The sequence below is a fragment of the Thunnus maccoyii genome, chromosome 20 (assembly GCF_910596095.1).
Source record: "Thunnus maccoyii chromosome 20, fThuMac1.1, whole genome shotgun sequence".
NCBI classification, from domain to species: domain Eukaryota; kingdom Metazoa; phylum Chordata; class Actinopteri; order Scombriformes; family Scombridae; genus Thunnus; species Thunnus maccoyii.
Window position 1 is genome coordinate 2,411,695 of NC_056552.1, and position 12,282 is coordinate 2,423,976.

The following is a 12,282-nucleotide window of genomic DNA, read 5'->3' on the forward strand; positions in this document are numbered from 1 at the left end:
CAGCAGTGAAAACTGACATTTAAACAAGAATAAAGCCGCAGTCAGACTGAAAACTGCCCGGCAAAATTTCCTCATGTGGCCAAGAGCAGGGGGGACAGGAAGTAACGTGGGTAGGGTTGTAAACGTTTACTGAGGGAGCTAGCATGACTAGCATGCTAACCATATCCTCTATATAAAGATGGATGTAGCAAGGTGCGACGTCACCTGTTGGTTTCATTAGAGCTGGTTTGAAGCCCAGAGTTGCAGCTTCTGGTTGGTGCCATCTTTTCCATTAAGAGTCAGGACCTCCCAGAGAACAGTGCAGGGTGTTGCCTTTCACGCTCTGGAAACACGCCCCGCTACCTCAGACCCAAGCTAACGCTAGCTTACTGGAAACAACGAACACTGCACACTTGGGCTAACATTAGCTACTTTAGCTAAACTGTGCTAATAGGACATCAAGTAACATTAACTTATTGAAATATTGTGACAATAGTCTGACTCAGTGTGAGTCCCGAAGCCGGGGAGAGCAGCAGGTGAGCCAACTGTCAATCACAGCTGTCAATCAACACCCACACATCAGACATCAAAGCTACTATAAGCAATAATTTCCAAAATGACCACCAGCACACTTATTAGAGGGCCTGAATTTAGAGACTGAGGTACTTAAGCCTCAAGACGTGGTAGCTGTTGAATATTGTTAACAACAGTCTACAAAATTGTGAATTATATAGCTTTTATCAAACATGTCACTGTCATTAACCTCTGTTACTGCACTCACTGCAGTCAAACAGCATCTCTTCTTCTCTGCTGCTGGTATTATTTCACTATGCAGTTGAGTTGCAGCGAATGTGTCTCACCCTGTTCTACATGGATATGAAGGGGAAATGAATTTTGTTGTGACTGCACCATAAGAGTCTACAGCATGCATGCATTAACATGTGATAATGCTACATGTTGATGGTTAGCAGGTTTAATGTTTACCATGTTCATTGTGTTGGTTTAGCGTGGTAGCATGCTAGCATTTGCTAATTAGCACTAAACACAAAGTACAGCTGAGGCTGATGGGAATGTCTTTAATTTTGCAGGTATTTGGTCATGAACCAGGAGGAAAGTTTGACCTGATGATGACGTTTGATGAAAAGTCAGATGATCAAAGTTATTACAATTCATCCTCTGGGGAACATGAACGTCTGAACCAAATAAATTTAAATGGATCCAACAATTCACTGAAAACCACAAATGTCAACCTCATGGTCAGTAGGATTCATCCTCTCAGTCCTACAAAATTTCGTGGCAATCCATCCAATATTTGTTGATATTTCACTGCGGATCAAGGTGGTGACAGTCTGATTGACTGACTGCCAAACATCAGATAGATAATCAATAGTGTATGCGACATGTGATCGGCCCACTACTACAGCAGCTACAACCCAAACAGTCTGTGGTGATAATACTTCAGTACAGTTTTGTACAGTTATTGGATAAATATTTCAATAATTTGAATGCTTTCAAAATGTATTTGTGTAAAAATCATTGGATGGGGGGGAGTGGTGACATCTGAATTAACAGGATTGGTATTGAATGAAGTACTATATTGGTATCAGTATCACTTTAAAGGTACTGGTACACCAATATGTTGTGCATCAAGACCTAAATAGCTCTCTTTAGCCTCAAGCACCCTATAAGTGGCAGGTTCTGAAGAATGATGGCAGTGTACACACAATATATAAGAAATATCCCTCTGACGAAGAGTGTCAGACGGATATGTTGGATAGTTGCTTGTAATTACTGTCAAATACTATTTATATACAGTTAATCTCATACATTAATTGGAAAAGTCTGTAGACAGTTGCTTGTAATTACTTTCAAATAATGTTAATGAAGTAATGATTATTGAAATTATGTTTTTGTAAGCCATTTTCACATGATCCTATTTTTTGTACAGTATAAAACCAGTATTTTCCAGGAATTTACTGTAAATAGATAAAACACATACAATTAAAGCCTAAAGCTCTCAAGATACCATTAATGGGTGTTCAAGGAGGATAATTTTAATATAATTTTACACAATTTTTTGTGTTTTACATCTGGAAATCTGTGCTTTGATTGGGCGGCCTTAAGCATAAACTGGATAATTCCATGAATTTACAAAAGAATACTGTGTAAAACAAGCCTTTATTTAAATTAGGTAATTTTAAAGTATTTCTTCAATGTTTTTCTTTTTTTTTTTTCATTTTATAGCGTAAGGCTCGAAGGGGCTTCGACGGGTCTAACCGGTCTGCAGAATTACATTGAGTGTGTTTTTCCAGTTATCAAGTGGCTCCACATGATCACAGCTGATGGAGGCTACTGTCCAGTGAGAGCTTGATTCTAACTGATGCTACCTGGATGAGATGTCCCAAACTGATTTACTGCACAATAGTTGATGCTTCATATGATGTTCACTGTCTGTGTAGATTAGTCACTGTATAAATGCCCATCTATAGATGCCTGTTTTTTGTCTAGCTGTCAACATATCCACATTTCTATTTATTTTTTGAGACATTGAGTGTACAAACCTATTGATGAGGAGGTTCACTCAGTGCGACACCTGCTGGTCATTTTTTGTAACTACTTTTGGCATGCTTGCTGTTGGTTCTATGCTATTGATCCCTGTAATTATTGAGAGCTCATAGTACCCTATTACCCCACTAGAAAACTGCGCTCCCAGAATGCATCTTACTGGTGGTTCCTACAGTCTCCAAAAGTAGAATGGGAGGCAGAGCCGTCAACTATCAGGCTCCTCTCTTGTGGAACCATCATCCAGATTCGGTTCGGGGGGGCAGACACCCTTAAAACTTTCCTTTTTGATAAAGCTTATAGTTAGGGCCGACCAAGCTCGCCTTGGACCAGCCCTTAGTTATGCTGCTATAGGCCTAGACTGCCGGGGGACTTCCATTGATGCACTGAGCTCCTCTCTCCTCCTCTTCATCTGTATGTATTCATTTACCATTAATGCATGTTACTAACTTGACTTCTTCCCTGGAGTTCTTTGTGCTTTCTCATCCGCAGGAAACCCCATGGACCGCACTGACGTGGGGATGTCCTTCTCCTGCTGTTGCTAGTCATGTATCTATTGTTGTTGTTGTTGCTGTTGTTGTTCTGCTTCTCTGACCCACTGTGTACAGTATTGTAAATAACTTTGTAGATATATTTCACAGCCCAGTGTCTGTAGGGGTGGATGGCATTTTTTAAAAAATATCTTTCCTCCTGTTTCTGTTAAGTTAGGAGTTATGTCAGTGATTTGTATTTTTGTTTCTTTATGTTTAAATAGGTAATTTTTGGTTGATTAGCTTTAGTTCCCTTTTGTTTGTTGTTTTGCTGTTAACTCACCCTGAAACCACAACTATGAAATAAACATTTAAAGGCTGCAAAATCCCTTGTTGCTGCTTTTTTTTTTGGCAGCTGGGGAGAGAGAGTGTCATTTTCATGTTGCGCCAGGGTTTCTCTTAGGCCGGGTCATAACAATATATTTTTAAATTCTTCTGCTTCTCCCAGTTTAAAGGCCCCTATTGATAGACCCACATAGATGTTTTTGCCTATTTTGCTTGATTATACCTCTACTTAGCAGTGTGTGAGCCTGTATAGACTGTCTTTGATTGACATCTCCCCAAAAGTAGTAAAACACATTTCAAATCCACTGGAGATAGAAATATGAACTTATATTCAGACTATACAATATATATCTAAAAAAACACAGCAGTAGAGTGGACAAAAGAGTCATTAAGTTTCATTCAGCGTATTCTGCTCATTCGTCATTCACCACAGTTGGATCACTCATTCAGTATACAGCAGGTTTAAATGCTTAGTGTGTTCATAATGGAGAAGTGACAAAATTGACTTTTGATTTATTTTTGTGTGTGCTATTGATGGATAATATTCTCCCACAATGCAATGCACAAAACAAATTGAGGGAGCTACAAAAAATATCCCTCTGAAGAAGAGTGTCAGATGGATATATTGGATAGTTGCTTGTAATTACTGTCAAATACTATTTATATACAGTAAATCTCATACATTAATTGGAAAAGTCTGTAGATGTATTGGATAGTTGCTTGTAATTACTTTCAGATAATGTTTATATAAGGTAATGATTATTAAAATTATGTTTTTGTAAGCCATTTTCACATTGTTTTTGTACAGTATCAAACCAATATTTTTACCATGAATTTACTGTAAATAGATGAGATAATTAAATACAATTAAAGCCTAAAGCTCTCAAGATACCATTAATGGGTGTTAAAGGAGGATAATTTGAATATAATTTTACATAATTTTTTTGTGTTTTACATGCAGAAATTTGTGCTTTGATGGGGCGGTCTTAAGGATAAATTGGATAATTCTATGAATTTACAAAAGAATACTGTATAAAACAAGCCATTATTTAAATTAGGTAATTTTAAGGTATTTCTGCAATGTTTTTCATTTTTTTGTGCACATTTATACATTTATTTAGCATTCTAGCAATATTTTATATATTCTTTTGTTTTTATTTTACAACAGTTGGACTGTAAAAATGTAGATAATGTCTACAGTAAATATCTGTATTTTTAAAAAAAATCTTTGTAGAATAACTAAAGGTTTTTTACCGTTATTTGATGATAAGTGTTTTTTTAACTTTTTTTTTAACTTTTTTTTTTTTTACATGAAATTTAAAGTAAAAAAACAGAAAGTTGCCTTGATTTTACATTCAGTAATAGGATGTGTATTATTTGTATTTTTACATAGAATTCAGTGTAATGTAATATTCAAGACCATTAAGTAATTGAAAAATCCTGATAAAAAAACTATAATATTTCATTATATTAATTTACAGATTACAGCCTTTATTTTATGGTGAATATTTTTAATAAAAATAATTTACTGTGTAAATTGTCTGTTACTGTGTTTTTATAGCATTTACACCTGATGTAGAAAAAACAAAAAAACAACTGTAAAATAATACAGTAAATTTCTGTGAAATAACTTTTTTTTTTTTTTTTACAGTGTGGAGGGGAGAGCAGAGAGCAGCAAGCAGCAACCTGTTAGCTGCTGCTCGGCTTTATCACCTGGGATTATGACCTTTATTAATGGCGTTTGATGACCAACATATAACTGCCTTTACAGGATCTCCTGGACAGATTTTTTGGGCAAAAACATCCAAACAGAGAGATTCTTCTGTATTGACCTAAATTCATCTTCATATTGATATAAGAGACATGTTTGTGTGTCAAACATCAGCAGATCATCTTATCTCACAGATAAGGAGGAACAATTAGCATTTTGAGTATTCAATGCTGCCACAACTCTCACTTTCTGGAGTTCCTCTTTTATTTTATTTGTTTTCTTTTTGAAAACAGTTTTGAATGTACAGAACAACTTTTCACTCGTAACATTAGAACGATCACTGCAGGCTTGTTAGCTTTTTGACCAGTGTTTTAAGACTATTTTTCTGTAAGAAGAATCTGATAATAAATGTTTTTATCCCTTCAGCTTCTACTTCTTACATCACCTGCTTTACAATCAGTTTGTTTTAGATCAGACTCGCTGTGTACAACATGAGATGGTTCAACATTAAGTTAAACATCATTCCATTTTTTCTTTTTTAGCTTCTTTTTCTTTCCAAATTTAACACTTTTTAAATTGTATTTAAATGTCTTTTTACTTGTGTTGCTTTTATATTCTGTCTTGATGCTTTATACGTTCTATGTACTCTGATATAAATAAATGTTCCCAACATAAAGTTATTCTGTAATATAAAGAAACCAAAGCTGTCTGAAATTATTGATCACCAGCCACAGCTCGTATTTCACCGTCTTTATTTCTGTTGTATCACAGGTGACATTCAAAGTTTGCTGTCTCCAGAAAAATATTGATATCTGGTAGATCAACTGTTCCCAACATCGATCCAAAGGGTCAAAAGATGATCATGACAGAGAATATGGACATTAAATTCAATAAAAGTAAATAAAAACATCTCTGTAACCCAAATTTCTCTTTTTTTTTAGTTTTTCTTGTGAAATAGTGTATTTTTTTTACCTTTTGGACCTTTGAAAATCCTTTAAATGCAACAATTTGAGAAGGAAATCATCACTCTTTGGTTGAACTGCTCATATCTGCAGTAAGAACACCACTTTAGATCATCTTAACATCTGTTCCTCCGTGAGATCACCAGCAGGAGGTCAAAGGTCAGCCACTCCACATCCCTGCTCCATGACGCATGATGTGGAGTCAGAGCTCCAGGACGCTCACAGGTCCTGGATTTGACCGGGAATAACATAACAGTCTGTGGGTCCCGGCGAGTTGAAGGGCATCATGTCCAAAGAAATCTCCGCCTCGCACTCATACTGCAGGATGGCGGGAAGCAGTAAGTTCTTGTGGTTCCGTGAATCATCTGAAATGATAGAAACTTTGTCAAAGTTCTGCTCCAGATCTCCTCCGGTGTGCGGCGGCGGCTGCTGCTGCAGGCAGGCTGCGAGTCTCTGCGCCCCGGGACCCGGCATGGTGCAGGCCTCCTTCTGCATGGTGGTGTCGTGGTGATAAGACACCAGCTCGTTGCTGAAGTCCACCGTCTCCACCGTGGAGGTGGAGCAGTATTTATTACAGCCCAGGATGGTGGAGAAGGCCTTCCTGAAGTCCGCGTTGAAGGCGTAAATGACCGGATTCAGAGACGAGTTCGCCCAGCCGAACCACACGAAGATGCTGAAGGTGGTGTCGCTGACGCACGGCGGCTCTCCGAGCTTGTCCAGGCCGCAGAAAGGCACCACGCAGTTCAGGACGAAAAACGGCAGCCAGCAGAACACAAACACTCCCATGATGATGGACAGAGTCTTTAAAACCTTCGTTTCTCTCTTAAACGACGTTTTCAGGGAGCTCTCGTCGTGCGTTGACGCGCGGTGGCGGTGGTTTTGCGCGCGGGGACCTGCCGCCCTCTCCAAAGACGAAATCCGTCTGATTTGGGTTTGCGCGATGCGGAAAATGCGCGTGTACGTCCCCACCATGATCACCACGGGGATGTAGAAGCTGATGAGGGACGAGGAGATGGCGTAAGTCCGGTTCAGGCTGGCGTTGCAGTCGTCCGGGTTTTCCGCCGTGGAGTTGTCCGCGTCCGCGCGATGCCAGTTGAGCTGCACGGGGATGAAGGAGATGAGGATGGACAGAGTCCAGGCGACCCCGATCATCAGGAAGGCGAACCTGCGCGTCATTTTGCTCTCGTATTTGAAGGGGCTGGAGATGGCCCAGTAGCGGTCCATGCTGATGATGCACAGGTTGAGGATGGACGCGGTGGAGCACATGATGTCGAAGGCGACCCAGGTGTCGCAGAAGCGGCCGAAGAGCCAGATGCCGGCGACCTCGGACACCGCCCTCCAGGGCATCACCAGCACCGCCACGAACAGGTCGGACACCGCCAGCGAGATGACGAAGGAGTTGGTGACTTTGGAGCGCAGGTGGCGGAACTTGATGACCGCGGCGCACACCAGCGTGTTTCCCAACAGGGTGGAGACGATCAGGACGCACAGGACGCAGCCGGTCAGCGCGCGGAGACTGATATCTCCGCCCGGCCCGGGACTGTCCGCCCCCGCTGTGACCACCTGACGCTGGTCCCGGTGGTGGATCTGGCTCTCATTGTAAAAACTCTCCATCGATATCCAGAGTCACTCCCGCGGTGCCATATCAGCTTCTCCTCTCGTTGTCGTCCTCTTTCCACCATCACCTGCTGTCAGTCTCCACTCCAAACTCTCTTCCCGCGTTTCCAACACGCAGACTAAACGGAAAAAAAAATCCTCGTGAAGCTCCAGAAACAAACCAACAGCAGTGAGATGTTCCTGCAGGAGACGCGCTCTGGTTCTCCGCTCAGACTGACTGCGGCTGCGACTCTCCGCGCATAATTACACACTAATATATATTTACCCTCCGCAGGCTGGAGCATATTCATCCTCACGTTAAGACCGTTACTACACATCGATTTCACTGTCTGCTGATCTGTTTATTCATCGTCTCATATCGGATTCTTTGAGATTTACGAATCCAGATGTTGGCGGGAAAGATGCCAAACAAACAACACAAAATCCTCCAAATTTCCAAAAACTTAATGAGACAGATACATAAGTTATGAGTCTGTCTGCTTAATACAACAACACAGAATACAATAAATAAATACATCTCACGAGGGGAAGAAGGTGAAATATGAGAAAAAATTGCAAAAAGCTGAATTTACAGATCACAAATTTTACAAAACAGTGCAAAACATGAGCTGATGGAACTAAGTTGGTGTCCATTTTCTCAGAAAATTAGAGAGAAATGTGAGAAGGAGATGCAAGTAAACAATTAACAGTTTTATGAGGTCAAAGAGTTTTTACATGCAGCATCTAACTGTTCAGTCAGAAAGCTTGAAAATCCACAAAATTAGAGAAAAACCTTCCACGTGGCAGTAACTAAATGTAAAAATGTGTGTTAAATTTCTTAATTCTATCAGGTGAATGTTATGAGGCTCTGTGTGTCTCCACAAATCTGCACTAAAGACACAATAATGACAATAATATTGAATCAATAAGCTGATGATTTAAAGGCATAAAAGTGCTTTTAATTAGGTTTTTCCTTTGAACATGTCTGTAGAGCCTAATTAGAAAGAAGTTAACGTTTCCATTAAATATTCCCACACTACAGAGGGAGGATGATGAGAAGTGTTGAGAGCAGCAGATGAAGGTGAACTCTGACCTCTAGTGGACAAAGACTCAACAGCAGCAGAACATTACAAAAGCTGGTTTCAGTTATTATGGGACAATTTGTTAATTTTCATCTTTCCTTAAAGGTCTTGTCACACATAATAATACTACTAATAATGCTACTACTACTACTATTACCAATACTACTACTACTACTACTACTACTACTACTACTAATAATAATAATAATAATAATAATAATAATAAAATGCAGCTCAAAGTGCTTTACAACAAAAATTACATGACAATGACATAAAAGAACATAAAACCATGTAGAAAATTAAAAGTAAAACCTATTTGATAAAGTGAAACTAAAATACATAGAATGCATAATAATCAAAGAATAAAATATGATAAGAACAAGTTAAAGCATAGAACGTATAAAACAAATTAAAATATAACATCTTAAAAGTGCTGCAGAGAGCAAGTGCAGAGCTATTTAAATGCTTAGGCAAAGAGAAAGAGGTTTTAAGCTTTCTTTTGAAAGTATCTAGCGAGCTAGTCTCCCTGATATCTATCGGTAGTGTGTTCCATAGTTTGGGGGCGTTTTTGACAAAGGCTGCATCACCGATCTTCTTTCAGCTGTTACTGGGAATCTCCAATAAACCAGCAGCAGATGATCGTGGTGTTCTTGAGGGGACATAGCTAACGAGGGATTTGGGGACATCGAACTTTCACATGTTTAAAAAATAGAAAAGAAGAAAAAAAAAGCAATCTGATTATTGCAAACATGACAAAATCTTTTTTTTTTGTCTGCATTTTTTTCCAATATGGTATAGTGACACATATAATACCGGCTTGTAGTTATACATTAATATTATTTCCATAAAAGCTTAAAATATAAATATCAAAAAATATATTGCTTAAATACTGTAAGTCTGCTTGTTCCATTATCCAACTTGTACAAAGAAAATTGAAACAGGAAGTCGGGAGAGACAGAGACAGCTCGCCTTCAAATTAAAAGTTGCGTGTTTTGAAGCGTGTTGGCCGCAGCTGAATTTAAGGAAAGGCTACAATAAATAAACAAATAGACTAAATAATGAACATAATTCATAACTTCTTTTACACATCTTGGAGATAAAACTATGTTAGGCGGCGGGACCAACCCAGGGATTTTCAAAGTAAAGGCAGCGTGTGTTATGGAGACGCACTGAGCCGCAGGTAGGTACAGTTAGGGACTCAGACAGCAGACATGAAACCTCAGCAAAAGCATTCGAGGTGAGTGAAACTACATCCACAGCTGTCTTCCCTGCTGTCTCACAAACTCTCTACTCTGGTCCTCTGGAAACTCTGTAATAAAAGAAAATGTTTTGTTAAGTTTGAAACAGATGTCTTAAATAAATTAAGTAAATTCAGTGTGAATCTGTTAACTTCAACTTTTACTACACATCCCTCCATTCCCCTGAGTGCTGGTACGTCTTGCCAGCCTGTAACAGATGATCAAAGTAAAGGAAGCCAGTGTGGTGGTGCGAGTGAGTAGACCTGAAAAACATTGAGGCAAAACTCCCTGAAAAAGTCACCACATATTGTCTCTCTACTCCAGTAGAACCACATATGTAATGCTAAGATGTGCAGCAGCAAAGGTTTAATAAGGGAACTGTAATACGAAAACTGTTGAAGAAAGATTATTTTCATTACACATATTTGTTAGTTGTGTTGTAATTTATCTGTTCTTCAGCACATTGGCTTTGAAATGAAACCATGACTATAAGGTTAATCTTTCCTCTTTACTTTGATGGTGTTTACATCCAAAGATGAACAGTGTAGGAATTGTAGCTTTAGTTTTTACTTGTAACTAAAGTCCTTCAATTCTAGCAGACCAAAGATCATGTGGCCAATTAAAACAACCTTTATCATGATATCTAACATTTGGTGTTAAACTGTTTTGTGGTGATTCTATGTCAGACCTGAACTATAAACTGGACTTTTGCCTTTGGTCTGATTTTCAGTGAGTGACACACCTGTTCAGCTGGACTGAGGTCAAGTGATGACAATGCCAGTGGAGAACATCCCACTGCTGAGTCATAAAGAACTCCCCGGCTGCATTTGCTGTATATTAAGGATCATCCTCCTCCTGCATTGTCCTACAGTTGTCAGACTACCTAAAAAAGTGAGCTACAGTTGCTCCACTGTTCATCCAATATGTATGTAAACACAAAAAATAAACTACTTAAAACCAAGTCAGCACTTTCATTCATTCAAAAGAACTTAAATGTCTGAATGATGATACCAGCTGCTAGTTTCCTCTGGCTGTTTCCAGGTTATCCTGTCACTGGATGAGTTTATGCATCAAGCATACCAACAGAGGTCCCACACCTGTTAAATAGGACACATGACATTTATTATATTATTAACATTTCATTACTTTGTAGTCTGCATGCACAAACACATTGCTGGTAATGTAAACATTTGTGAGATGAATAAAGCAAAAATGCATGTCAGAACACCCCTAATCCCTATATGACTGAAGAGGGTCCAGTTAATTCACTTCTCCCATATATGTAGACATTTCACACAGCAAATAATCCCAAATGATGTGCAAAAACTGATAATGATAAAGGAGTAACGTCAACATACAACAGCAGTTTGTTAGCTACAACAGGTAGCTAGTTTACCTACAGATCAATTAGCATGGCTAGCGTTGGTTATCCTCTGAAGCTAACAGTTAGCTATGGTGGTGGGCAGGTAAATCATTTAAATTGTGTTTGGTAGAAGAGGTCATGCACACAATAAGACAAGCAGACCACAAAAATGAAGTTGGACTCACCTGTACGTGACGTCGATGTCTGCAGCGGCTCAGTGCGTCTCCGTAACACACGCTGCGTTTACTTTGAAAATCCCTGGTTTGGTCACGCCACCTAACATAGTTTTATCTCCAAGATGTGTAAAAGAAGTTATGAATTATGTTCATTGTTTAGTCTATTTGTTTATTTATTTATTGTAGCCTCTCCTTATATTGAGCTGCGGCCAACACGCCTCAAAACGCGCAACTTTTACTTTGAAGGCAAGCTGTCTCTGTTTCCGTCTCCCGCCTTCCTGTTTCAATTTTCTTTGTACAAATTGGATAATGGCACAAGCGGACACCTTAGCGCGCTGGATTCTAGTGCACCTCTTAAGACAATGAAATCTGGTAATACCTCCCAAAAATTGGGGTTTTCATTACACAACGTGAACAGCTGCAAATGAATTATATTGTGAATTATATTTACTGTTGAGTTTTATGTATTTTAAATGCACATTTAGGGATGGTCATTGCAAACTAGCTCAGACTATAAATGCTGTGTTATACTGTACACCATTACCTCATATTATAGACTTACTCAGATACAAATAAACATCAATAAATAATAAATCAATAATTATAATCCAATAACGTGATATTATTCTGAAAAAGGCCATTCTGCATTCAGTGTGTCTTTGTGTCTCTTTGTCGTGATTCAGACGTCTCTGAGTCGTTTGTAGTTCAACCAAAGAGACGTTTTCTCCTCACATGGTCTCAAATGAATAACAGTTTGAGACCCAAAGAGGTAAAACTATCCAATATTTCAAAAAAACT

At 38.9% G+C, this 12,282-nt stretch overlaps 1 protein-coding gene and 1 long non-coding RNA gene across 3 annotated transcripts; both read right to left on the reverse strand.

The window, feature by feature from the left end:
• Positions 1–5,791: 5,791 nt before the first annotated feature.
• On the reverse strand, positions 5,792–8,891 carry LOC121886980 (D(5)-like dopamine receptor). The gene has a single exon (XM_042397464.1). The coding sequence runs from the start codon at positions 7,641–7,643 to the stop codon at positions 6,249–6,251; it is 1,395 nt and encodes a 464-aa protein (XP_042253398.1). The 5' UTR covers positions 7,644–8,891; the 3' UTR covers positions 5,792–6,248.
• Positions 8,892–8,945: 54 nt separating this feature from the next.
• On the reverse strand, positions 8,946–11,688 carry LOC121887109. 2 transcript variants are annotated; one of them, XR_006092908.1, is made up of 3 exons: positions 11,494–11,688; positions 10,957–11,042; positions 8,946–10,016 (listed from the first exon to the last, which is right to left on the reverse strand). It is a non-coding gene; the product is annotated as an uncharacterized LOC121887109 (long non-coding RNA). The 2 variants fall into 2 exon arrangements; XR_006092909.1 differs by having other exon boundaries at positions 8,946–10,208.
• Between the last annotated feature and the right edge of the window lie 594 nt (positions 11,689–12,282).